This window comes from Equus quagga, chromosome 2 (assembly GCF_021613505.1).
Source record: "Equus quagga isolate Etosha38 chromosome 2, UCLA_HA_Equagga_1.0, whole genome shotgun sequence".
NCBI classification, from domain to species: Eukaryota; Metazoa; Chordata; class Mammalia; order Perissodactyla; family Equidae; genus Equus; species Equus quagga.
Window position 1 is genome coordinate 60,141,632 of NC_060268.1, and position 27,692 is coordinate 60,169,323.

The 27,692-nt window shown below is 55.6% G+C and overlaps 1 protein-coding gene across 1 annotated transcript in view; it reads left to right on the forward strand.

Moving 5' to 3' along the window:
* The first annotated feature begins 735 nt into the window (after positions 1-735).
* SMAD6 (SMAD family member 6) overlaps positions 736-27,692 on the forward strand; it is a 73,355-nt gene continuing 46,398 nt past the window's right edge. The window contains exons 1-3 of the mRNA XM_046655364.1: positions 736-2,650; positions 10,326-10,382; positions 14,091-14,168. Coding sequence (XP_046511320.1) covers positions 1,831-2,650; positions 10,326-10,382; positions 14,091-14,168 — 955 coding nt within the window. The 5' untranslated portion in view covers positions 736-1,830. The remainder of the gene's footprint in view (positions 2,651-10,325; positions 10,383-14,090; positions 14,169-27,692) is intronic.

The following is a 27,692-nucleotide window of genomic DNA, read 5'->3' on the forward strand; positions in this document are numbered from 1 at the left end:
CCACATCTCTCTCCATGGTGCACAGAATAAATTGGGGAAGGGGGAAGAGGGAGCACCCGGCCTCGAGGGGGCCCGGACGGCTAGAGGACCGCCTAGCTCCGAGGGAGGGCCGTGGCGACCGTGAGGAGCCCGAGAGAGGGAGACACTCCCCTCCTCTACCCCACACTCTGCAACTCCCTAATTCGGGCCAGCCTGAGCCCCGGTCCGCGCAGCGGCCCACGCCCCCCATCTGGCCCAGCAAAGCGACCCCTGACTTTGCGCAGAGGGTGTGGAGACCTCGTGCTATCACGGAAGATCTTCTATCCCAAGTCACTCACCCCCTGCTCTCAGGAGACGCAAGCCAGGAAGGCACACGCACACTCACTTTTATTAGTCTTTCCTGGGATGGGGGTTTGGACCAACTCTAAAGCGCAATGTGTTTGCAAGTTTGTGCACAAGCCAGAGAGAGGCAAAGCGCCCCGTTTGCGTCCGAGTCTCAGTGGGTCCACCGAGCCCTCCCGCCGCCCGCCCGTAGTTTGTATAACTGTGTGTGTGTGTGTGTGTGTGTGTGTGTGCGCGCGCGCGTGTGCGTGTGCTCGCTCGTATCCGTGCCCGCAGCGCAACTCGCGCCAGAGAGCAGGCTGTGGGCGCTGTCAGGCCCGGGGCGGGGGCGCCGGGGCGAGCGTGGGGCGGGGGCCCGGGCTCCGCCCGCCCCAGGAGCCGGCCCCTCGGAGCCTCCGGCCCAGCAATGGGACGTGTTCTCCTTTAAGAGTTAAGAAACTTGAAACCTTGTTTGCGCAACAATCAGCGCCGCGGAGCCGCCAAAGTGTCTAGACTGGCATATGATGGGAGGCAGCCAATGACTCCGCGGCGCTCCTCCGGGGGCCCTCAGTGTGCGTTTGAGGAGAACAAAAAAGAGAGAGAGAGAGCCGAGCAGGGGAGCGAGCGAGGGAGCCGAGCCGAGAGAAAGAGCCGCCGGGCGCTGCTTCGCCAGACCTCGCAGGGACCGCGGGGCCACCGGGAGGCACTTTTTGTGGAGGGGGGAGGGGGGCGACCTCTGCAGCCGCGGCGCCCGGGGCGTCCGAGCGCAGCGTGGGGCGGGCTGCGACCTCTGCCTCGTTGGATTGCATTTTTAATTAAGGATTCCTAGCAGCTCTTTGGGATTTTTACAGTTTCCACTCATGTGTTGACACCCGCGTTCAGGAGAAACTCGCTCCGAGTGCATCTAGCGCCTGGGACCTGAGACGGAGTTGGCTTTTCATGCATGCAATTCCAGGGATTTTGGTTTTGTTTGGGGTTTCTTTTTCTTTCTTTCCCTTTTTTTTCTTTTTGCAGGGAGTAAGAAGGAAGCTGAGGGTATCAACAAGCCTGCCTCTCGGATCCTGCAGGAAAAGCCGATGTAGTTAAGCGCTTGGGTTTTAAAGGCAGGGCTTCCCAGACACATTTGGGGGGTTCGGCGCGAGCGCTTTGTGCTCATGGACCAGCCGCGCAACTTCTGAAGGCTCGCCGGCCCATGCGGGGTCTTTCCGGCGGCGCGCCGCTTGCAGTCCCCCTAAGGCGCCGGGGCTGGACTTGCTGAGCAGCCCGGCCGCCGGGGTCCATGTAGCCGCTGGCCCGGCGCGGACTGCGGCTCGGCGCGCGCGTGCTCCCGGCCGGCCCGCCGCGGCGAGCTCACTCATGTTGCAGCCCTGCGGCGCCCCTTCGACGACAGGCTGTGCGCGGTCTGCACGGCGCCCGGCGGCGGAGCTTCATGTGGGGCTGCGGCCCGCGTAGCCGGCGCCTCGCTGAGGGAACGGACCCTCGGTAACCGGAGACCGCCTCCCCCCCACCCCCGGCGCCAAAGGATATCGTATGTTCAGGTCCAAACGCTCGGGGCTGGTGCGGCGACTTTGGCGAAGTCGTGTGGTCCCCGACCGGGAGGAAGGCGGCGGCAGCGGCGGCGGCGGCGGCGGCGACGAGGATGGGAGCTTGGGCAGCCGAGCTGAGCCAGCCCCGCGGGCACGAGAAGGCGGAGGCTGCGGCCGCTCCGAAGTCCGCCCGGTAGCCCCGCGGCGGCCCCGGGACGCGGTGGGACAGCGAGGCGCCCAGGGCGCAGGGCGGCGCCGGCGCGGAGGGGGTCCCCCGAGGCCCATGTCGGAGCCTGGGGCCGGCGCTGGGGGCTCCCCGCTGGACGTGGTGGAGCCGGGAGGCCCGGGCTGGCTGCCCGAAAGTGACTGCGAGACGGTGACTTGCTGTCTCTTCTCCGAGCGGGACGCCGCTGGCGCGCCCCGGGACGCCGGCGACCCCCTGGCCCAGGCCGCCCTGGAGCCGGCGGGCGGCGGGCGGAGTCGCGAAGCGCGCTCGCGGCTGCTGCTGCTGGAGCAGGAGCTCAAGACGGTCACGTACTCGCTGCTGAAGCGGCTCAAGGAGCGCTCGCTGGACACGCTGCTGGAGGCGGTGGAGTCCCGCGGCGGCGTGCCGGGCGGCTGCGTGCTGGTGCCGCGCGCCGACCTCCGCCTGGGCGGCCAGCCCGCGCCGCCGCAGCTGCTGCTCGGCCGCCTCTTCCGCTGGCCCGACCTGCAGCACGCCGTGGAGCTGAAGCCCCTGTGCGGCTGCCACAGCTTCGCCGCCGCCGCCGACGGCCCCACCGTGTGCTGCAACCCCTACCACTTCAGCCGGCTCTGCGGGCCAGGTGAGCGCGCCGCGCCGCGCCGCGCGGGGGCCCCTCCGCGGCTGCCCTGCTATGCGTGACCCCGCGGGCGGGCGGAGCTGCGGTGCTCCCCCGGGTGCCCCTGGAGCGTGGTGGCTCCCAGGGATGGCGCCTCACCCTGATAGGAGAGCCAGGGCGTGGGTATCTGGGCACACACATCAAATGGCATCTTCATTCTAAGGCTCCCGCAAACTTAAAAGGGTACGCGGTGGAGATTTCTCTGTGCAGCTTCGTGTGATGTAGGTTCCAATTTCATAGACAGTGAAAGAGGAGGGCAGGCCTAGGAGAAGCCAAAGACATGAGTGCCCCATCCACCCCCTCGCGGTCACCCCTAGTCTGTGCCTAGGCCTGTAGCATTCATGGGCATATGCCTGTACCTACGCTCTGCTTTCCTGTATCCAAGTAGATACACGTTGTCAAATTGGGTGTAGACAATTCATGGCTAGAGTCAGTAGTAAATTGTCCTGCCTGTTCCTTTGTATACTTTGGAGCAAAGCTTTTGCAGGGCAACCCCTCTCTCAGAGTGGAGACCACCCTCTTGCTCTGATTGCTCCCAGCATCCCTTGGGTGTCCAGTGCCAGGGCCCTCCATCATCATCCTTCTCAAGTCTATGTCCAGCTTTTCTATAGGGTTGAGGGTCCTAGAGGCATCTGTGAGTAGGTGAGGAAGCCAGATATTTTATTACCTCTGAGAACTGCCTTCCTTCTTTGTTCTCCTGGGATTTCCTGCACACACCCCACCCCCAGCCTTGCTTACCTGGACAGGCCCTGGGTGCTGGAGCAGATGTGAGGATGGCTGGGGGCTTCTGGCAGGCCAGAGGCTTGTGTTCCCCCCTGCTCTCACCTCTGCACTGGAGGGATCACACGCTTTAGCCAGTAGCATCTTAGGGGTGTATGCATCTTGGGTGACATTGGGGGTTCTGCAGGGGTGGGTCTGTCAGAGACTTACAGGCTGTGGGACCTGGGAGGGCCCTGAGTTCCTCCGCTCTGGCCCTTCTGGAGAGTGAGCTCTCAGCCTGGGGCACCTGGTGGGTCAGATCACAGGTCTCTTGACTCCCAGTATGCAAGGGGTGGGTGGGCCTAGGAGTGTGGGTTTGTCTCAGTGTCTTGTTTGTGTGTGGGATAGTGGCTGCAGGGGAAAGGAGGATGCCTCCGTGCTCAGTGGTGGTTCCTGATGGGGGGCAGGTGGGGAGAGGCAGTGTTGATCTGGCCACCCGGCTCCCCACATGGTCACTCCAGGTCCATCGCAGGGGTTTTTGGCAGTCCCTGACCTGTGGCCCACGGTGGGCTTTCTCTGCCCCTTGTTCCTCTTCCTGACAGCTCCCCTGGAAGTGGCTTTTGCTCCTCTGCCCTCCAGGCTCCTCCCTGCCTCTGGGGGAGGGAGCCCTATTTGTGGTTGGCCTGTCCCTGGTCATTTTTGTTTAGCGGGAGATAACAGGTGGGGCCCACTCTGCTCTTTTCAAGGCCCTGGCAGGTATTTTCTCTCTCACTAGGTCAGTGGGCCAGCAGATACTTGTTGAGCACTGACTCTGTGCCAGGCAGCGTGCTGGGTGCTGTAGCAGGGAGAGTGGAATATGAGCAGGGTCCATGCCTTCAAGAAACCTAATCTTGCGGGGGAGATAGGGGAGGAAGGGCCAGGTCAGTGGGTCTGAACCCTCAGCGCGCTGGCGGGTGTGTGTGGATGTAACAGGATCACCTCCAGGAGGTCCAGAGCTCTCACCTGGAGCCCGCCCTTGGAGGATGGGGAAGGGGAAATGGCTGTTGAGGAGGAGGAGCAGAGGTCCCAGTGCCAGGCAAGCTGAGGGGTGTGTGGGCGCGAGGGGGTGGAGCGAAAAAGTTGGGGACAACTGACAGGACCCACCCCTGCCCCTGCTCCTTGGGTTAGAAGTCAGCTTGGGGGCCGGTGTGAGTTTGGTGGGCTTGGGCACGTGCAGGTTGAGGGGCTGACTGCAGTGGAACACTTCTTAACTGCAGACCTGAACCTGGGCTCTGCCCCGCCAGTAATGACAACTTGACCTTGGACTAGTGACTTCCCCTCTGTGTCTCCCTACTGGTCAGTGAGTGGGGTTCGCTCTGGGAACATTCTCCACATCTAATTCTAGGCTGAGCGTTGGCGCTTGACTCTGTTCCTCCTCCCAGAAGGAGGTGCTATTGCCGGAGCTGTGTCTGTTCTCCTTCCTCTTTGCCCGCCCCAGGGGACCCCCCCCCCCCTTCAAGACACCCTGGGAACAGCTGGGAGGACCGATGGTCTGAGAAGAGTTTCTAGTAGGTGCCAGGTTGACCCTCTTTCTTGCTTCATGCCCTGCCTGATGACTTGGGCCGCCGGGACTGAGGCCTGGGGGAGCCCCTTGCGGCCCACCCGACCCCTGTTGCCTGGCCGCCAGCCTGGCTCCCAGGAGCTGGGCGGGTACATAGCTGGAGCTCAGCCGTGCGTGTCCTGATAAGGAGACTGCTCCTTCCAGGGCTCCGGGGAAGAGGGCTGGGGCGCTGGGACAGACAGACAGACAGACACACACACACACACACACACAGACACACACACAGAGCAGGCACACAGCTAGAGAGTACACTGGAATACCCAGCAGCCCAACTGAGGGACACTCACCTGGCACCAGTCACCTCTGTGCCCCCCTGGCCCCTATGGGGAGCCCCAGTGACAGGGGGCCCCTTTCTGGGCAGTGTGGACCCCTGCGGCTCAGAGCAAACCCTGCTCCATCCATCAACTTGCTTTGGGGTTCTGGGGCCACTTCCCCTCTGTGGGCCTCTTTCCCATCTGTAAAGGGAGGGGACGGATGGAACCCCTAAGTCTGACGGGCAGATTCCAGGTGACACAGGCCTGCCTCCCCTGCCCTGCCCTCTCCCTCATGCTTTCTCAGAAAGTGGGGGCCTCCCTCTGTGCCCGGCGCTACCCCGGGCCTCCTGCCCCCGTGGGAGTCAGGCCCTATCTCTCCCTCCCTCTCGTGTGTCTTTCTGTCCCGGGAAAAGCCCGTCCGCGGAGCTTGGTGCCTATGTGGACGGAAATGTGGAGAAATACTTTAATCACAGTTCTAACCTGCGTTTATAGAGCTCCTTTCTCCTGAAAGTATCCATTAACTTTGGAATAAATCTCCTGCTCTTTGCTTCACCACTTTTTTTTTTTTTGCTGTAATTATATTCAGTAAATTACTATTATCCAAATTGCGCCAGGGAGAGACAGAGCGAGAGCGAGCGAGCGAGCGAGCGAGAGAGAGAGAGAGCGAGAGAGAGAGAGAGAGAGAGAGAGAGAGAGAGAGAGAGAGAACTTCTAAATGACTGGAGGAGGCCGCCGAGGAAAACACAGGGTTCCCAGGCCAGCACTATAGGAATTAGAATGGGCTAGAAAGTTTTCCTTTTATTTGGCCTGGCATTATCCCTTTGAAATGAGATCAATTTCAAGTAGGGCTTCCAAGCCCCCGCCCGGCCCCCCGGCCGCCCGCCCTGCTCCTCAGAGCTCCTCCTTGGAGGTGAGGAAGGGGTGATAATGTGCAGTTTGCCTCTTGCTGGCGCCAGCCGGCCGCGCTGTTTATCTGGCTGCCGGGGGAATCTGGGCAATTAGGCTCAGCCGGCCTTAAAGTGCCAGGAGCTCCTTTTCTGCATCTCCCACCCCAGAGCTAGGGGTTGAGCCTTCAGGTTCTGGGGCTGCGGGGGGACAGGTGCCGGGGAGGCCCCCTCCCCATCCAGGGCCACCCCTTGGGAGGATGGAAACTGGGAGGCCCAGGGAGGTGGTGGAGCCTTTTCTAAGCAAGATGCTGGGCTGCAAGACAGGGGTGGAAGCTAATGTCCCAAACTGAAACCATACCGGGCACTGGGAGAGGCTGTGAACTCTTCTGGCTTTAGAATCAGGGTCCACATCCCAGAAGGCTAAGTACCCCCTGAGGGCTACCCAGAGGCCCGTCTGGCTGAGCCGGGCTGAGCGCTAGCCTTCTGGTGCACTGGCCCCTGGCTGACTGCTCTCACTTCTGAGGAAGTTGGAGGAGATTCCTGAAGTTGATGCCTGAGGCTGGATGCCTGAGGGGGCTGGAGTGTCTGATGTGTCTCTCTCCCCCATGTTCCTATCTTTCAGAGGGGCCTGCAGGGCTCCAGAAGTTCTCTCCTTAACGTTTGAGGCTTAAGTTATTATCTAAAAATCAACCCAACTTTTGTAAGAATTAAGATAGCTTCTCAGAGGGGAGTGGACAGAGGGCCTGGAGGCAGCTCACTTTCTCTTCTGACCTTTGTCTCACCTGAGTGCCCACCTTGCCCACCTGAGTTAATGTCCTGGGGCTCAGTTCTCCAGGATCCGTGAGGCCTGGATGTGTGGGAGTGGAGTGGAGGTGCCAGTGAAGATCACCCAGTATTGTTCATTATTCCTAAAAGCCAAAAAGTGGAAACGACCCCGGATGTCCATTGGCTGATGAATGGATAAACAAAATGTGGTACATCCATACAATGGAATAGCATTCAACCGTAAAAAACAGTCACGTATGATAGCTGCTACAGCCTGGATGAGCCTCAAAAACATGCAAAGTGAAAGAAGCCAGACACAAAAGGACACATATTATATGCATCCGCTTGTGGGAAATGTCCAGAATAGGCAAATCCATAGGGACAGGAAGTAGATTTATGGTTGCTTAGGGTTTGGGGGTTGGAATAGGGACTGACTGCTAAGGAGGACAGGGTTTCTTTTGGGATGATGAAAATGTCCTGGAATCAGATGGTGGTATTGGTCTCACCACTCTGAATATACTAAAAAACCACTGAAGTGTACGTGTTAAGAGTGAATCTAAGGATGCACGAATGATAACTCAGTTTTTTAAAAAAAGGTAACTTGGTATTGGTCCCCAACTACCCCCACCCTGTTTGTTTAGCTGAAGTAGAATAACACCTCTTACCTTCTCACGTGGCCTTGGGCGGGTCCTTTACCTGGCTGGCCCTCAGCAGCCGCATCACGTTGGGTATACCTCTGACATTCTAAACCCCTGGCTCTTGGGGCGGAGTCTGTAGGCCTTCATACTTTTTTATTTGCCTGGAGTGGAATTTAGTGCTTGGCTCCTAGTCTCTACAGTTGTTAAACAGTTCTTCGCAAACTGTTTTGCTGGAGCAGAGGAGCTGTGGTAGAGTCCCTGCTGGACGCTTGGCAGTTCCTCCCTAGCTGATGTGTCTGACGTTTCAAGTTTGTAGATTTGCTTTCTGTCTCACTCACGTTAGAACTCCCAGCCTGGTGTGGCCGTGGGTGGTGGGTGTCACAAGTCAAGGCCCAGGAGGCCCCTGCAAGCCCTCCCCTTTCCCCCCATCGTTCTGGTCCCAGGTAAGCAGCCCCTGGAAGAGATGCTGGGGTTGATGACAGGGGCTCGACTCCAGCCACCTCTGCCCATCGCTGCCAAGTTTCATTTTTAGGGACAGATCTGGGGGCAGATGTCCAGAGCTCCCTACCTTGCATGGCCTAGACCTCAGCCAACCAGATTTTTGGAAAAGGAACCCTAACCCCGGAATTGCAGGCTTTCTGATCAGTTAGTGGGGTAGTGGAAAGGGCATGGGGCTGGGGTCAGGAGACCTGGCTTCAAGTCCTGGCTCTGCAGCCAGTTCCCTGTGTGGCCCCGAGGGCGTCACTTCCTCTGTCCAGGCCTCAGTCTTCTCCTCTGTGCAGTGGGAGTGCTGGCCTCAATTCTCTTTTCCCGTGGAGCTCTAGCCCTCCGTGTCTGTGTTTTGCTTCTTGTCCTGAGAGGCTGGTCCTCACTCAAGTCTGCTCTAGCTCCTCCAAGGCCTGCGGACCGGTGGATGAGGTGGCTCCTACTGAAGTCTTGACTCTTGTTTGAGGTCTCCCTTGGGTCACCCCTTTGGCCCCCTAGGTCCTCTTTCTCCACACCTCTGTCCCCAAACGTCCCCAACGTTACCATTATCCTCCTCACCATCATCTCTGTCCACAAACATTTGAGCACTTTCTGTGCACGTGATGTACTGGACCCTGCTGGGCTGGAGAGGGAGGGGTAAGACGGGGTGCCTCTTGATTGCTGGTCTCATTGGGGTGTAGAGCAGAGTTAGGTCTGGGTTCAAATCCCAGCTCCACCATGACTGGCTGGGGGACACGGGCAAGTCAGTTTTCTCTTCTGTAAAATGGGAACAATAATGGCCGTCTTACCTATTTGTGAGAAAGGATGAAATAAAACAGGTTCCCCATGAGTGTGATTAACCACTCTGTACCTCAGCTCCCAAAGAATAAAGCAGTAAATGAAATGGCACGGAGAGAGACACAGGGTGGGCATCCAGCACATGTCTGCTTCCCTCCCAGTGGCCACTCCGTGATTCACTTCTCCTTCTCCCGAACTCCTGTCCACAAAAGGCTCTCTGTTGCTGGACCTCAGAACCCTCACTTTGTTCAAGTAATTTCTGCCTGGAAAAGCCGGAGTGGGGAAGAAGAGAAGCTGCCTTGGGTGTACGGACAACGCAAATACTCCTGTGACTAATTGTGCCTTATTATCATTGCGAAAAACACTTCTTACCCCTGTGTCATTACTGATACCTGCCTAATAATAGTTATTACCACTTTACTACCACTGAGAGTTTGTTTTGGTTTGCGATTTGATGGTGTTTAGTTTCATTTATGGAAAATGAAGGGTCATTTCATTCATGCAAATTGTTACTTAGTTTAGCAAATTGTTACTTCCCGTAAAGCAAGAGGCTAAGGAATTCTTCTGAAGACAAAGTATATGTTTTTAAGGAGGAGTATTTTAGGCAAATGAAAGGAAACCAAAAGAAAAATACCATCGACAGTAAGGAATCTCAGAGGGTCTGAGCTGGAAGGCCTTAGAGAGCTGTGTTCCATCCCTTCTCTTAGCAAAGGGGAGACCGAGGCCCAGTGCGGGAAGCGACTGGTTTAAGGTCCCTGATCTGGGTAGCTGGGTTTGGCTTCCTGGGTCCCAACCAGTCCTGCTCTCCTCCCCGCCCCCAAAAATGTTAGTTCTAATGCAGCTTGTTTGGAAACGAGCTTTTCTGTCTGGACCTCTGCACTCACGCTCAGTTCTGATAAGAGTTGCCAAATTTAGCAAATAAAATTACAGAATGCCCATTAAATTTGAATTTCAGATAAACCACACATCATTTTTTAGTATAAGTATGTCCCAAATATTGCAAGGGACATACTTATACTAAAAGATTATGCCATGTATATCCAAAATTCGAATTTAACTGAGCATCCTGTGTTTTATCAGGCACCCCAGCTCTGACTTTCCCTGTGACTGTGTTTCTCTTGTTGTAGTGATAGTCACTGTCGTGGAGGTATTTTTCCACAGTTCCAAGAGCTCTACTAAGTGTTTTATATACATTAACTTCTGTTGCCCTCCTGGCAAACCTGGGAGGTCTGTGATTAGTGTCCCCATTTTACAGCTGAGGAGACAGGCTCAGAGAGGTGAAGTAACTGGCCCCAGGTCACACAGCCAAAGGTGGCCAAGCAGGGATTGAGCCCAGGTCTGTCCTCCACACCTGCGGCCTTCGTGTTGAGCAATGCTATTCTGGTGGATTTGGGCAGCAGAGGTGCTGGGAGAAAAGGAGGGTTTTCTGGAGGCCGGGTTTATTATTTGAGGACACCAATAATCAAAGGCATGTAGAACCGCAGGTGTGAACTCTCCCACCACGGCAGTGATGTGTTGTCTCCTGTCTTCCAGAATCACCACCACCCCCCTACTCTCGGCTGTCTCCTCGCGACGAGTACAAGCCACTGGGTAAGTGTGTCCTCCCTCCGACCCTAGGGGAGGCGCGTCCATCCTGGGCTCCCCTTCAGTCCAGCGCCAGCCTCGGTGCTGAAGGGCTGCAGGGGATGGGGTTGGGGCGGGGACCGCGGGCCTGGTTGCCTTTGAAATGGGGTGAAGTTTTACAAACACACCCGCAGTTGGGCCAAAGCAGACCTAGCCTCTGCAGCGGGCTATTTACATCTTGAAATTCCTCAGCTCATCATTAACCTCAGTGTGACCTTTAAACATGGGCCTGTGGGAGATGAATGGGTTTCGACTTAAGCATCTCATTGGAAGTGGGTTGGGATTTCTGTCCCTTTCCCCTCCCTCCCTCAGCGTTAGGTTGTCCTCTTTTAGTGTGTATTAATTAGCACTGTGACAAATAGGTTGCACGTGAAGTCACTGTTAGGGGGAGCTGTTTGTTTTCTCCCATTTTAAGCTAAAAAGTTCACCTAGGCGGAAGCAACAGTTGGAACGTGTAGAGAACATGTGTGTTGGTCCATAAGGCCCCTGTCATGGATGGGCCCCCAGGGCGCTCAGTGGAGGTGGTCATTTCTTAGACAGGTCCCATTCAGAGGTGGAACGTGTTTTCTGTAAAACTTTGGGGCTAGATGGGCAGTTCCTATTCTGGAGTAGATGCCTGTGGTTTTAAAAGTCAAGATGGCTTGTTTCCTGGCTATCCTGTGTCCCCCAGTGGAGAATCCCAATGGTGGGCGAGTTCAGTTGGTCTTCAGATAGCAGGAGAGCAACTTTGTGACCCAGCAGTTCCTGTGGGACTCAAGCTTTCAAAGTCAGATGGTGTGGCATCGATGTTAACACATTCCACCAAGAGACCACAAGAAGTGGGTTTGGTTTTGTCTTCGGTCAAGGCTTCTTCCCAGTAGCGTGTGTCAGCATCATCCGGGAGGTCACTTCTAAGTGTCATAGGCTCTCAGGCATTCAGTCCAGTTTTTCTTTCAGGCCCCCCCCTGTGGAGTCCGAAGTGCCCACTGGGTCCCTTCAGGGGACCTGTCAGTCCAGGAGGACAGAGGCTGTCCCGTGATGGTGTGTGAGTCAGTGGCTTAACGATGACAACTTCCTCATTGTCTTTCCTGAAGTATAGTCATCCCGTGGATGGAGGAGCTTTATTTAGTTCTCTGAGGAGCTGGAGCGGTCATCTGGGGGAACCCTGTCACCTCACAGATGAGGAATCAGGCTGAGGGACTGGGAGGGCCGCCCCGCTAGTGAGTGGCAGGGCTGAGGGGGAAACCAGCGCAGCCCGCTTTTCGCTGGGGGTTCCCCATCCTTCCCTCACAGGCCGGCTGCAGCATTTCCAAAGTCAATGTAATCGCGCTGGTCACTTAGATCCCTAGTTCCGTTAGAGAAAAAAGGAAACCTCACACATTCTCTGTCAGGGTAGAGCCTCAGTTTGAACGTCAAGGATCATTGCCCTGAGGAATTGTGGGTCAGCCCGCAATAAAGCAGCAAAGTTCAGGACACCGTGCAGCCCTGCAGAGTGACCGATCGGAAATCAACAGGTTATTTACAAACGGGTTATTACAAAGCTTATTTTACAAACCGGACAACTGAGGCCTAGAAAGAGGAAGTGACCCTTGTTGGTGGTCATAAACTCAGGGGATTACAAACTCCAGCCCACCATCTGTTTTTGTATGGCTCATGGGCTAAGAATGGTTTTTACTTTTTTAGATGGTTAAAAAAAATCAAAAGAAGTGTATTGCCCGACTTGTGAAAATTACATGAAATTCAAATGTCAGCGTGTGTCGTGAAGCTCTGCTGGAACGGAATGTACTCACCTGTTTCCGTGTTGTCTGTGGCTGCTTCCACATGACGGCGGCAGAGTTGAGTAGTTGTAATGGAGATCGTGTGGCTCACAAAGCAGACAGTGTTTATTATCGGGGCCTTTGCAGAAAGAGTTGGAGACCCCTGATTTTGCTGACTAGTAGTGGAGGTGGGACGCAAACTTGGGGCTCCAGCTTCCAAATGGGGTCCCTCCTTGGGGCTGGAGCAGTGATCAAGGGTGGGAATGTTCTTCTACGACAGCCACTACAGCACTTTAGACCCCGAGGACCACACTGGAAGCTCTCAATGGGAGGGTGTGGCGAGCTGGGAAAGGCGGGAAGCTGGCCCCCCCCCGCCCCCCCCCCCGCCCCGTCCTGGGACCCTCCCACAGCTATCGGTGCTGGCTCCACAGTGTTTCTCTAAGAAATGGGGTTCAGCCTGTGATGTTGCCACTTCAAATGAGAAGTGGCAGCAAGACTTGGGGGGGAGGCTGGACACTTGGGGAACATTAGTTATTAAAAGCACAACTCTTTTAAGAAGTCCCCACTGAGGCATCGAGGTTATTATTTTTTTTAAAGAGATTTTCCATCTGTCCTTATTCTCCTCCTAACACATTTTACCAACAGATAACTTTTTTGTGCCCTGATAAATAGTCCAAGTTCTTGTTTGTATTATTTTCTTTTCCTTGCATTGTTGCTTTTTCATAAACAAAAGTCAGTTCACTTCTAAGTCTGTGTGATCACATGAGACCCAGAAAACAAAATAAAACCCAGAACACCCAGTCAGCATCTGGCAAGTGGGAAACGAAAAAAAAAGAAAAAAAGGCCAAATTGGTTAATGTTTCATCTTCCCGCTCCCCAAGCCATGTGGTAGAAGGAAAAAATTCCTGCAGAATCGAATGGAATTCTAGCTAGCTAGGGCCAAGGCTAACGGTTTTGTCCCAGGAACCCCTGGCTTGGAGTGGCTCTCCTGAGCCAGGTGGGACCAGCCAAGCCAGACCAGGGTTGTGCTGATGAGAAGATGACGAAAGTGCTTTAGGCTTCAAGCACATGCCTTCTGACTCCTGGACAGGCCTGACCTTAACGGGGACAACACCCCATTGCTGGTAGCAGAGGCACAGGCCCAGGAAAAAATCTCCAAGTCTGCCTGCCCCCAAAGGCATCGGCTGGTTGAGCCAGCAGCTCAGCCTTCAAGAGAAAACGTGCAGGAGAATTTCTGTGCCCGTCTGCCTGTGCTGCAGACGGGGGACAATGAATAATGCAGGCCATGTGAGGTTCTTAAAACCACTCACACAGCAAGGAACGCCTTAAAACAAACCAGTCCAGGCATTGAAAGTTGCTCTGTGAGCAGGTTTGGATGTTAGGGAGTGGAGGAGGGGAGAGAGACAAGTTAATCTGGGAGCAAAAGCTTGAGCCCTTAATTAGAGGGGTGTAAGCAGGACGGAGTGAGGATGGCGGTAACTTGTTAAAACAGTTTCCCCAGCTCGAGCAGGAGGAAGGAAGGAAGGAAGGAAGGAAGGAAGCAAGAAGGAACAACTTCAAGAATTTTAATGGTTGTAATTAAGTACGGCAACTATGAATTGTTTACGGGCTTAATTTAACCTTACCCACGGAGGCTCCAAGTTGCTACTTGCTTGGTCCCCTGAACTCATGTTATTTCTGTGGTCAGAGCCATTGAAACTTTTTCAGGTGCTAGGGCTGCTGCAGTCAGCATTTTCCAGAAGAGTTCCGGGCCTGGCCGGCCTGGCTTCATGCGATCATGGGACGGGGTTACAGAGTGGCATCCGAAAGTTGGGAGGGGTGTGCTGCCCTTTGTAAGCACTTGCGTGCATACACGTGTGCACACATACACACACGCAGGCATGAGAAAGAAGAGGGAGCCCTGTAGCCAACTAAGTTCTCTTTCTCTTTCCTTCCGTAGATCTATCTGATTCCACATTGTCTTACACTGAAACGGAGGCCACCAACTCCCTCATCACTGCTCCGGGTGAATTCTCAGGTTGGCATTTTTTTTTCTTGCACCTTGCTGTCACGTTGAACTTTCCTGAAGGGACAGGTTGGGGGGACTTGATGGAGGCCTCTTGGATTACCCCCTCCTGTTCTTGTCCCTTTTTCTCTCACCCCTTGGGTGGGAAGACTGCCGGTGACTTTGTCGCTGGTGTTCTTGGGGTTAGGAACAGTCTGCATGGATGAAACCTAAAGATGGTAACTTTTAAAATGCTCGTCGATCCGCGTTTGGACCAGTTGTCTCCCTTGTTTCTCGTGGAAATGATTACAGGCCAGCACAACTCTCCATCCGTCCTTAGTATGGGATCCTTCTCCCAGCTGCCGAGAGACAGCAGAATGAATGTGTTTGTGTATGTTTATCTTCCTGGGTTTCTCCTCCTGTCCCCGCTCTGGGCAAGGACCGATGTGAAGGGTCAGGAGGTGGGGAAGTGAAGTGGGTGGAAGGAGCTTGAGGGGGTGTCTGGCAGGTGAGGGGTTTGCTGGTGGTTTCCATGCCTCTTCCTGAGCCGTGGATGCTGAGCTGGGAAGCAGAGAGAAGTTGGTGTGGAGCCCCCACCCCCTGCAGTTGAGTTGGCCATAGGGCCCCTCATGTTCTGGGGAGTACCGGAATCAAACTTTCCTTAAGGAATGAGAGCTTGGGGGTGGCCTGGGGGCATTGAGAGCCAAGAGGGATTAGGGTGCAGAGGTCCGTGGGGCCGTTTGGGTATGCTATGAGGACAGCTGGGGCCTGTGGCCTGGCTCTGTGCCATGTGGGATGACAGCCCCTTGGGCTGGAGCTGCCTCCCAAGTGGGCCTGGCTGGATCTCCGCGTGAAGGCATCTGAGCTGTCCTTCACCTACCGCATGCCCATGTCGTAAGAGCAGCAACAGTGATCACAGCTATTTATTGAGTGTTTACATCCTGTACTTGGGCCCCTTTTTATGCATCATCAGTGCAGCAGTAAAGTGACTTGTCCAGGGTCACATAGTAACAGAGCCATTTGCCACTGTGCTCCTAGGCACTGTTCTGTCCTCCACTTTTCTGCAAGAGCTGAACAGACCTCTGATAAACTTATTTTGCCCAAAGTTCTGTCCGTCTTTTTGCCGTACTCCCCCCATGACTCTAAGGGTGACACGATGCTGGCTGCTCACGGCTGCCTGGCTGCCTCCTGTGTCCAGAGCCCTTCCCCATCCGTTCCGTATTCCACCACAACCACGGGAGATGCCAAGAGCACGCCTGTCTCCAAGCTGGAGAAACTAGAAGCCGGGGCAGGAAGTGACTTGCCCAGGGCCACATAGTGGGGTTTGTGGCACAGCTGGTACTGGGGCCCAGGTCTTCTGGGTCCTACTTGGCTACTGGTCTTTGGGGACCCCTCTAACTGGGCCACCGTGGTTTTTTCTCTGCCTTTTGGCTCTACTTGCTTATAATGTCTTTCCCTGAAAGACCTAACCACATGAGCACAAGAAGATCACATTTTAATCCATTCTTCCTCTGTGCCTCCGTGGATGGAGGCCACGTATAATTTCCATAACGGTATTTCTGAATGCTTGGTTCTGTGTCCCTGCCAGCCCCGGAGTGTATCTGATTTAGGTGGATTGCGTTGGCATGGGGTGTCTGGATGCACAGGTAATTTTTTGACATCCCCTTCCCCCCGTTATTAATGGTGGAAACGCCCACGTGTGGAGGTGCCCTACAGTTTCCTGGTGTCCTCACAGACATAGTCTTGTGATCTCTGTCATCTCAGAGCTGGCCTGGTGTGTGGCTCAGGCAAGGAGCAGACCCCAGAGCACTTGCAGGAGGCCCCGCCTCTGAGCTGGTTCCTGGGAGAGAGTGCCGTCTGGAGGCTGGGGGGTCTCCAGAGACCCTGGGGCCATGCGGTTCGGCTGCTTTTGGAGCCCAGTGGGCCTGTGTTCTGGACTCTCACCCAGTTATGCCAGAGCAGTCCTTGGTGCTAGCCGGTAAGAAGGCCCCGCTGCTCTTTCCTGTGGACGAGGACTGTATGGTTCTCATGAGAAAATGTGGTCCAGTGGCTTGGAATTCTAAAGGGCTAAAGGAACTGGGGAGGAAGTTTGGGATTTCCAGTGGGAGGGAGATCGAGTGGCTTTGATCTGTGTTCCAGGTGGTCTCAGTAACCGGCGAGTGGAGTGTTCCCTATTGTGGGCATCCAGGCCCCTTCCAGGGACGACACGCATCTCCTCCCGCCCCAGGGGCTCACTCTTCAGCTTTTCTGGCTCACTCATGCTCTGGGGATCTGAGGACCAATGGGTGGGTACTCTCCCTGCCTCCTGGGAGCTCGCAGACTTGGGGCTGTAGTGGCTGTCACACTGGAGGACAGGCACAGGTAGGAAAAGGCCCAGAGGGGTGACAGGCGGATGATGAAGGCAGGAGTCATCCTGCAAAGTGGAATGCAGGGTTGTGCCAAGGGCAGGGCAGGAGGTCAGGTCAGAGGGTTAGGGGCGGAATGTGTTGGGCCAGGCCAGGACGTTTGATATTCAAGGACAGGTAATGCTGCTGCTGACCACGGTGACATTTATTCACACTCACTACTTGGCACTGTGCTAAGTGCTGGTCATTCTTCATCTCTCTGACTCCTTACCGCAGCCGGGGGGAGACAGAGGTGATGCCCCTGTTTCATAGGTGAGGAAACGGAGGCTCAGGGCTGGGCCAGCTGTCCATATTCCCACACTGTAAGTGGCCGGCTTGGGGTGGGAGCTGGGCAGCCTGACTGCCTGGCTCTCCCACCTGAGGTCCCTGCGTAGCTTTACACAGCAAGGCTTCCCGTGCCCCTACCTGAGACAAACCCTAGCGGGGGCCGGGGACAAAAGACAGTGATCAAAAGGAGCCTGGGGCAGCCTGTCCCCATTTAGATACCAAGGACAGAGGTGGGGGGCTGGCTTCATTCGTGTCCCTACCAGGCAAACCTTGCAGACCCCCCAGAGACCACACTGGCCAGCTGCCCCAGCCCCCTCTGTCTCCCTGTGTCCTGAGGGGCTGCTGTCCCTGAGAGCCTGGCCCCTCGCGGCATCTTGGGATGGTTATCACGCTTCAGCAGGGTGTCTGCAGCCCCAGGACGGAGAGCGCCCTTGTTGTCTCGCACAATGACAATCCCAGCGCCCAGCCAGGGGCTATTTTTATCCAGCTCCAAGGTCTCTGCTCCACTTTCCTGTCCTGTTCTTGAGGCCACTTTAGGGGGAATGGTGGGCATTTTGAGGCTCAATCCCAGCTGGGGCAGGCGAGGACGCATCTGAGGGCGGGACAGGGCGGCGGGGCAGCACACGCTCTTGTTCCAGCTCTCTGCTCAGTGGCTGACCGGACACTCTCATCTGATCTCTGCCTCCGCTCCCGGTCTAGGTGCAGGATCCCTACTGAACAGAGGAGAAGACTAAGCTCAGAGGGGCGAGTATTTCACCATGACCCCTCAGTGAGGGCAGAGGCTCTGCTCAGTGGAGAGGGACCCTTAACACTCGGAGTCTCCAGTGTGATTTGGATAAAATTGAAACCCTGCAAGTCCCCTTTGGGGACCTTGATCCTCTGGGTTCCTTGCCTAACTTAGGGCCTGGGGCGCAGCCCGCTGACTGTCTAAAGCCCCCCAAGGCCATCCTCTTCCTCCCTACAACATCCCTACCCCTCTCCTGTTCCCTTGATTTCAGTTTAGTTAGGGGAGGAAAGCAAGATTAACTAGTTAAATTCATACTAAGCTGTGAGAGGCTGGTAGGCGGGACCCTTCTTGGCAAATTAAAGGCAGAATATGCCATCATTCAAAGAACTGGCAGGATGAAGAGCCACATGGGAATGGCCATTCTGAGGAGGGCTGAGCGAGAAAGACAGGGTTCTCTCAGCTCTGGGCTCCTCGAGGCTGGAAGAACAGCATGAGCAGGACGCAAGCTTTATGCCCTGTGTGTGAGAATCTCGGTGCTGGGTGCCGAGTGAGCTCTGGGCTGTGTAGCAAGAGCCTGAAGTGGGGGCTCTTACAGCCAGGCCCGCTCTACTCCAGCGCTGTGGGGCTGGGGGTGCGGCACTGGGCAGGCCTCTTCAGGAAGCAGCGATGCCCCCCTGGTGTCCCATTTTAGTGCCTGTTGGATAACTGTTCAAGTGCTGTATTAAGCATCCACTGTATGCAAAGGGTGGTGTAAGCTGCCTGTCATGGGCCGGGCAGTCCTTTGCCGACCATGATGTGTGTATCAATATCTCAGTCCTTGGAGGGTTCTGGTTTCTTTAGAGCTGCCTCAGTGAGGGCAAGCCCCTCATTGTAAAGAGGATGCGGCCCCAGGGAAGGAAGGGAGCTAACGCAGGACCACGTGGAGAGCTGGGGGCTCAGCTGCGTGTGGATGTCTTTCCTCCACCACCTAAACTGTAAGCTCCTTGAGGGCACACATCATTCTGTAGATTGACGGAGTTTGGGAACAGAGGCTCAGAGCAAGCGTAAGTAAGGAGAGCCAGGTCACAACCCAGGTGGGTCCACGCTGCCCACCTGCTTGTCGCCTTTCCTCTCAGCGGTCCCTGAAGAGGTGCGCTTGGGGGTCAATGCTGTCTGACGTTTGCCGTCGGTACCCACAGAAGCTGGGAGAGGACTGTGTTGGTGCAGTACTGTTTCCCACCACTTCCTGATTCTAGGGTGCGAGTGTACTCTCTTCGGATGCCAGGTCTGACGAGACCCTCAAGCTGCTTGTTCTCCAGAGGGCTCCGGTCAGTTCTGTCAGCGTGTGCTGACCTTCTCTAGCAAGGTGGGCCAAAGAGCAGGGGCCCTGGGTTCAAGTCCCAGCTGCGCCATTTCCTAGTTGTGGGACTTGGGGCAGCCCCAAAAGCCCTCTGTCCCTCAGTTTTCTCACCTGGAAAGTGGGCATGTTAGTAACAACATACCCCTTGTGGTGAAGGTTAAAGGAGAGGATGCCTGTGAATCAGCCAAGGCTTGGCACATGGCATATGGTAGGCGTGGCCATTGCAGTGTGCCAAGCGCTGTGCTTAGGGCTGGGGGCGCAGAGATAAAAACTGCATCATCTTTGCCCTCAGGGTACTCGCAGACAGGTAAAGACACAGACAGTAATAATGAGAAGTGGTATAAGAGGCAGTTCAGAGGACGAAGGGATTAGTGGCTGCCTCTTTGCGTGGTGGGGAGGCAACCAAGGAGGACTCCCTGGAAGAGGTGATATCCAAGTTGGGTTTTACAGGATGAATAGGAGTTTACCAAAGAGACAAGATTTGGGGTTGGGAGACATGTTCCAGGTAGATGGAATAGCAGGTGCAAAGGCCTGGGGGTGTGCAGGCAGCCTGATGTTGAGAAACCAGAGGAGCTGAGAGGTGTTGGGAGCAAAGCACAGGGCGCTGGTGGGAGATGAGGCAGGGGAGGCCAGGGCTGGCTAATATTTTGTAGAAGCTTTTTACTGTAATATGCAGAGTGCACAGGTAAGGCCCCAGCTCAGTGAAGCTTACAGAGTGATCACACCTGGGTGACCGGCGGGGCCTGGGCAACTTTGCTGTCATCAGATAGTGCTTGGTCGTGACGCACGAGAGTGCTTGTTGCCCATGGGTCTCGGGGTGCTGCGTGCTGAGTGGGTGGCTGAGAAGAGACAGTGGGAGGCTGGGGGGTAGAGTGTTAGCTGAAGAGGCTTTCGTTTGGCTTTGGCGAGCAGGAAGGACTTTTTGCCTGGAGTTCGGGGCCGATGGCGCCCTTGGGTGTGGCCCAGCCCCGCTCTCCTACCCCCTGGGTCGGGCTCCAGCCTGAACGTGGTGGACAGGCTGTGGGACCGACGCTGAGCTCCCGGGCCAGGACCAGCTTCCATTTCCAGCTGAGAAACGGGGCAGGGGTGGGGGAGAAGGAGCGCTCCCCTCCGGTTCCGGAATCGGCAGCATTTGGAACTTGCATTGAGCCTCGGCCATGTGTGTTTTCAGCTTTGACCAACTAAAGACGGAAAGCCTTCCTCCGTTCTGGAGACCCGCGGCGTCTCCCAGAGGGACCCGTTCTCCCGGGCTGGCTGGCGGAGGCTGGAGCGGCAGTGGTGAGGGGTGAAGGTGGCAGGGACAGGAGACTGCAGCAGTCCTGCGAGGACCAGGCAGTTGCTGGGGTCTGGCCCACCTGGTTTGCCAAGAAGCAGTGTGGGGTGGTGGGCAGCACCCTGGAGGCGGTCCAGGCCTGGCTTTGCCCTCTACCTGCGGTGTGACCTCAGGTGAGCTCCTTGCCCGTCTAGTCTCAGTTTGCTCAGCTGTCCGTTGGGGCCCTGATCTCAGGGGCCCTTTGATGCTGATGTGCTCCAGGCAGACAGTGCCAACTCCTGGGCCTTGAGGGGTTGTGCAGAGAGCTGGGCCTTCTGGCCCACAGCATCTTAGCTTGTCATCACTGTCTCAGAGCAACAAAACTACAGCCTGGGCCAAGGCCATGTGGAAGGAGGAGGTCAGTGTCCTGGACCTCCCATCCCAGAGCACTAAAGCTTGGGGACTGGAGTGAAGGTATGCTTGACCGATGAAGAATCCAAGACCCAGAGAGGGCAACTGACTTGCCAGAGATCACACAGCTTTTATACTCCCCAGGGTCCCTGACAATAGACACCAGGGCTGGTGTACTTGCTGACTAGGCTTTGGGGTGACAAGTCAATGTATTGAACATTTCTTAAGAACCTGCTACATGCCAGTGCGGGTGATGCGAATGAAGGAAGCCTGGACCTTCGCCTTTGGGAGCGGATGTCTAGAAGCAGACCTAGACAGCAAGCAAAGAATGGTGGGTGACGGTGCCCCACATCTGTGGAGATGTGGGCAGGTCCTAGCGCCGGCACAGAAACAAGAGCAGGGGGCTCTTTTGGGGTAGGAATGAGGTGTGCAGGGAAAGCTTTAAGGAGAAAGTGATTCTGAGTTGGGTTTTGTAGGATGACCAGGAGTTCACCAAGGAGACAACAGAATAGAGACAGTCTGTCAGATAGACGGAACAGCTTGTGCAGAAGCAGGGGTGTGCAGTAGTACCGCATGTTCTGAGTTTGTCGCTAGAAGGTTAGTATGTGAGAGATGGAGGAACAGGGAAAGGGGAGTCCAGAGAGGTTGTCCTGCATCTGGAGGAATGGGCTGGACCAGCGGAATAGCCCTCTTCCTGCACTGGGCTGGGGGAACTCTGGGACTGAAGGGGCTCTGGACCTTGGCTGGCATCCAGCACAGGGCCTAGCCTTAGCTGGAAGTCACTGTGGAATAAATGAATGAATGAATGAATGAATTTTTGCCCGGGACAAAAAGATCCAGGGAGAGAGAGAACATGGAAAGATACAAACAGAGAGATCATAACACATATTTAAGACTCACAGCTAACACAGAGCTCTGGGCCAGGCTCTCTTTAAGTGCTGTGCACATATTCATTCATGAAATCCTCCCAACAACTCTAGGAGGTGGCTGCTTTGTTAGCCAAGTTAAAGGAGAAGTAACTGAAGCTCAGAGAGGTTAGTAACTTGCCCAGGATCACCCAGCTAGAAAGCCGTAGGCCTGGGATCAGAACCCAGGCCTCTGGCCCCTGTCGGGCTCCCCGGTGTCTGAGGCGGTGCCCTCTCTGCCCCCTGGAACATGCAGGACTCACACGGCTTTCGCCCCTTGGGGGCTTCTGTGTCCCTGGGTACCCGAGATTCGGCGTGAGCAGCTGTCCCCAGGCCCCAGAGCAGCTCTGCTCATTGGATGGTTGCTGGGTGGACAAGTGGAGGACCCGTGAGATGGCAGTTGGGTGGGCTTCTGAGGGGAGGCTGCTGGGCCTGTCCAGGACCATCCTCTAAGCTGGAGGCAGCTGGACCCTGCCCCTCTCTACGCCTCCGGCGGCCTGCATCACTGGGGGAACCGGCAGGTTTTCTGAGCAGACCTGAAATTCCAGAAAATGCACTTGGTTGCATCCAGCCTAATCATTACCATCTGTCTGCCGGGCCCGTGGCCCCCCTCCTCCTGTCCCGCTGGCATGCTTTCCCCGGGCGTCTGTAACAATCGGGAGCCGCGCTCGAAAGTTTCCTTGTCAGGGTAGAGCGGCTGTTGCCAAGAGCTCCTTCTTTGATGCAGAAAATATATCCTGAAGGTACTTTGTCAGATGTTTTTATATTAAACATTCTCCCTGCATGGCCCTTGGCCGCCAAGAGAAGCGGAGATGCATGGCTTTTCCAGTTGCCCTTGCTGGAAAGCATTCCTGGTGTTCAGGGGCCCTTGTCCCATGCCCCGCCCCCGGTTCTTCCCCCAGGTCTGGGCCTGGCACCCCCAGCCAGAGGGGGTGAGGCCTTGGGGGCTGGCACCCTTACAAAGCAGGGGCTGCCCTGGCCGGAGGGAGGACGCTACCTTTACCCCATGGTAGAAGTTTCTAGGTTAGGAAAAGCAGAGGTCTCCTGTCTGGAGTGGACATCAAAGCCGCTGTCCCAGACTGCAAGGTGAATCATCGCTGAGGCTTTACGTGATCTGTGAAAGGAGAGATGGGAACCCAGACATGGGAGCCTGGAAGCCATTTTCATCTCCCCGGGTCGCCCAGGGTAGTTCCAGCGCTGGACAGAGCTGGGAGAAGCTGGGATGTCAGGGCTCTCTGGCCTCCGGGGCCGGGTAGGTAAGAGGAAGAGGTGGGCTCCGCCACAGCCTGAGACGGGGTGGGGCTGGGCCGGGGGCCGTGTGGCTCCTCAGCAGCCCTGGAAGCAGCTAGGGGCAGGGGTTTTGCTGGACACGTGTGGTCAGTGGGGCGTTGGGAGAGGGATGGGGACAGAGAGTAGCTGTTGGCTCCGGCCTCTTGGGCTGAATGGCGTGAAACGGGGCACCCAGCAGGTGCCTCTGTAGACAGGCTGTCCGTGTCAGCCCTTCAGGGTGCGTGTGTGCAGGAACTCTCCTCACCTTCCCCAGTCCTCCCGTCCACTGCCCTATGTCCGGCACCAAGGGCATACGCTCCCCAGCCCCTGTGTTGGGTCCCAGCTTTCCACTCAGGGGCTATGTGGTCTTCTGTGAACCACACGTCCACTCTGGGCCTCAGATTCTGCCCTGACGGGCCGAGGGATGCAGAGGGTGACTCCCAGGCCTACCCCCAGGGAGGAGAGGTGACACTGTTTCCTGAGCGAGGACTCCAGGCTGCTCTCAGAGAGCCAATGTTGGGAATGGGGTGGGGGCTTGACTCTGGGCAGGGCTTGGGTCTTCCCCTCCTAGCGCCTGGCTCACGGCCGGGCATTCAGAGATGTTGGGATTGGTCTGTGATCACAGAAGGGCCCCCAGAGGGTTTAAGACAAAACGGATTTCACAGAGAGGCTGCAGCTTCTCCATACCCCCAGACTGTCTCAGCTCACGTTGTCTGTCTCAGACCCAAGGAGACCCTGATGTGGGTGGGAGGAGCTGGCCTCTGGGGCCTATGCTGCCGTTTGACCTGAGGGAGGAGCCGAGGTGGGTGGAGAGGGCCCAGGCACCTGGGGAGACAGACCCGGCTCCTCCTCCCTGGCTGCCCAGCGGTGTCTTAGCTGCTTGGCCTCTCTCTCACAGAGCAAAGGCCAGAGAGAGCCCCAGGGGCTTCCTCTGAGTCTGAGGGTAGTGCCATACCTGACCTGGGGGCCAGGAGCCCCAGGGCCCAGTCCTGGCTCTGTCCCATGTCTCTTGGTGGTCTCAGACTGCTTCCACTCGGCTTCTCCATCTGTAAAATGGGTCAGTTGGTCTAACTCATTGGTTCTCAACCCTCTTTGCACATTGGAACCCCCTGAAGAGTTTTTAAAAAGCTCAGACGCTATTCCAGAAATGGTTGTGGTGGGACTGGGCATCAGGATTTTAAAAATTCCCCAGGCGATGCTAATATGCAGCCAGGGCTGAGAACCCAGGTCTAGGTAGACCCAGAGCATCAGGGCATCTTCCCCTCAAGGCAGGAGCCTTTTCTGTATCTGGTCCCCCAGCCTCTACTTGATTGCTTCTGGGGCCGGGCGCACGTGGCATCCTAGAATAGCCTGTTCCGTTTGTGCGCTGCCTCGCTTCTCATCCCTTCAGCTGTGGTGTGTGTCCTGGGGGTTAGCTGTGTGAGAACACCAGTGAGGTCACATCTGACTGTCCCTCTGAGGGTCACCAGGTGCCTGCACATTGCAGTGTCACCACAGCATGGTGAAGTGGGTGTTGTAACTTCTAGTTTTCAGATGAGAAAACTGAGTCTGGGAGGTGGTTAAGGTGACTTGCTCAGACACCCGGCTAAAGGCTAGCTCTGACCAGCTCGTCCACGAGGATGTTGTCATTTTCGTCTGAGCCGCTCAGCTCAGCCAGGCTTGCCTCTAGACCTCCAGTAGGGTGTGGAGGGGTGTAGATGATGGGATGCTCGGGTACCCAGGAGGGCAGGGGTGAAGAGCCCGGGCCTTGGGGCGGACAGAGCTGTGGTCTAACCCTCTTAGCCTTCCCACAGCCTTGCTTCAGTCCAGTCTGACAGGTGGGCGTGGCAACACCTCCTGGGCTCCATGGGGATCCGTATGTACCATGGGCAGCACGTGCTTGGTGCACAGAGGACTTTCCGTAAATGGTAATTATGTGGATTGGTAACCAGGTATTAGCGTGAGGGTTAGGATGGCGTGAAGGAGAAGACACCCAGGGTGGGGTCTTCTCAGGAAACACACACTCTAATTGGAAAGATTGGGAAAAAAATCACTTCCTCGAGAGGCAGGGTGAGTGCTGTTCCTAAGTGAACAGTGTGGGCTGGGAGACAGCTCTGTAGGGCGGCTGCAAGGGATGCTGGGAGCAGACCTGGGGTGAAGGAGCTGGCAGGTTTCACCAGGCTGAGGCGGGAAGGGCACCCCAGACCTAGGGAACTGCTAGGCAAAGGCAAGACAATGTGAGGATGCTTGTTCTGGGAAGGTGAGCGATCCTGGCAGGGCAATAAGAAGTGAGGTCCATGGGGAGGGCCTTGAATGCCACTTCAGAGAGGGCCACTTTTTTTTTTTAATTGAGGTGTAACTGACATTGAACATTGTATTAGTTTTAGGTGTACAACATCATGATTTGATATGTGAATATATTGTGAAATGATTACCACATAAATTTAGTTAACATCCATCACCACACATAGTTACCAATTTTTTTCTTGTGATGAGAACTTTCAAGATCTTCTGTCTTAGCAACTTTCACATAAACAATACAGAATTGTTAACTATAGTTGCCATGCTGTACATTACATCCCCAGGACTTTTTTATCTTATAACTGGAAGTTTGTACCTTTCAACCACCTTCACCCATTCCCCCGACCCACCACCTGTCCTGTGGTTCTTCTTTAACTCAGCAGTGTCTGTGAGGCTCATCCATGTTGCTGTGAACACTGTGATCGCTCATTCATTGCTGGGCAGTAGTCCCTGGCCACATACCATACTTCTCCTAGTCTAATGTGTCCATTCCACTCCCGATGGGCACTTGGGCAGGTCCCAGTTTCTGGCTGCTACCCAACAAATACCCTTGGAGAAGCCTTTCTGCGGACTTAAGGACACACTTCTTTTGGATGTATATCTGGGAGTGGAATTGCTGGGTTGTACATTAAACATGTGGTCACCCTTATTCCATGCCCCTCCATACTGTTGCCCAGGACCACAGCGTTCAGTCAGAAATGCTTTTAGGGGGATTTTGGTTCATCCCACCCATTTTACAGTGAGACCCAGAGAGAGGCAGTGCCAGTCCTTGGCCCTAGAGCTCCCAAGTGGCAGAGCTCTGTCTAGACCCGGGGTCTCCCTGCTCCATGTTCAGGGCTCTGCCCACGCTCTGCCCGCCACTCAGATGAATTCAGGTCCCGTAGCCCGCCTCCCCCCTTTACCCCTGAGCAGGATTTGAGCTCCAACTCCTTTCCGAAGGCCCCAGGCAGTGCACTCTGGGAAAAACAAAAAGGAGAGAAGAGTGAAAGGAAACCAAACACTGGAAAAGAAGTGTGTTTCCAATAAACTGGGCCTTTCACCGGTAGCCAAAACATTACATTCCTGTACCGCGGGAGCAGCCGGTCGGGTTTGCCTCTCTGGGCTGTAAATCTTGCTGGGGTGTTGCGTCGGGACTCTCGCATCGTCTGCGGGACACACAGCGGGCAGTGTCCTTCGGGGCTCTGGGTCCCTGGACGCTGGCTGACCCGTCCTCGCCAGCACGGGCTGGCTGCGGGCTCCCCGTCGGGCAGCCTCCGTCCCTCTGGGGGAGCGGCGTGTGAGTTACCGTAAGAGATTCTCTTCGCTTGCCCACCCCTCCCTTTCTTGGGTGCTTTGATGGGTTTGAGGTGTTTATAGGCTTGATTCACGACCAAGTTACCAGGGTTTTCCACGGAAATAACTTATTAAAGGGGCCGTGCACACAGCGACATTGAAGTCTGGAGAGGGGCGTGCATCAAAGGCGGCCGTGGCGGCCGGCCCCAGTTCCCTGGCCGGCACTCCAGACCGGCTGGGAGGGCAGGGAGGGGGCGGCCCTGCCGCGGGCGAACGCTCGGGCTTAAGAAAACACGCGCCAGACAAACCCAGATTCAGGTCCGTGGAAAAAAAGGGGGGAAGTGAAGCCTCACCACCGGGCCAGCCCACCATCGCACCCTCCTGCCCAGAGGTGGGGACACGTGTGGGTGCCCTGCTGACGCACGGTGCCTGGGCTCTCTGCTGTCATGCCTGCACCTCCCCTTGGCCCAGGGCTGTTCCTGGAAGGAAATACCAAGGCTGCGGGCGCGCTGCTGCCTTTGGCCAGGGATGGGCGGGGAGAAGTTAAGGTAGAGGGTTTCTGGTTCCCCCACTTCCTGATAGCTCTTTTCCTTTGATTTAATTACATCTGATTTGTCCTTTGTGGCTCAGTAAAAGCCAGCCTTTTCCAGGAAGCCTTCAGGGCTTGTGCGGCCCACAGCGGCTTCTCTCAGCTCTCAGCTCTCAGTAGTTTTCGTCTCTCTACTACTCCCTTGCAGTGGGTCGACTTTGCCTTGAGGCTGTCATTTGTCCCCAACTGGACTGTGAATGCCTTCTGGGCAGGGCTACGTCTGCCTCTGCCCCTTAGGGAAGCTGGTGGCCCAGGTGCCTGGCATTGCCCACCTAATGCAGAAAGATCTGGATTGGAGGTGTTCCCTGCACCTCGGTCCTGGCTCTTTCACAGTAATAATGACAATGGCAGTAGAAGAAGTAATAATAATGGCTGAAATTTGAGTGCCAAACGTGGCAGACACTGTGCTGTTTCTTATTCCTTCAGCTCATTAGTCCCAGTGAGGTAGGTTCTGTTATTGCTTACCCCCATTTTACAGACAAGAAAACTGAGGCTCAGGTGGAGGAGTAGTTTGCCCAGGGGCAACAAGCTGATAAAGGGCAGAGCTGGGATTTGGACTCAAATCCATCTGACTCTAGGACCTGTGTCCTTCAACAACTCAGTTGACCTCTCTGGGCCAGAAACGTGGGCACATTCTGTCAGTGAGTTCATAGACTGGTTGGAGAAACAAGACAAGCCCCTATGAGGCTGCATAGGGTTTATTGTTTGTTTTGGTTTATTAAGATGCAATCTATATATAGTAAAACTTTTTGAAACTGTACTGTTGTATGAATTTTGACAGCTATGTTACAGTCTCGCACAATCAAGATAGAGAACATTTAACGTTGCCCTTAAAAGTTCC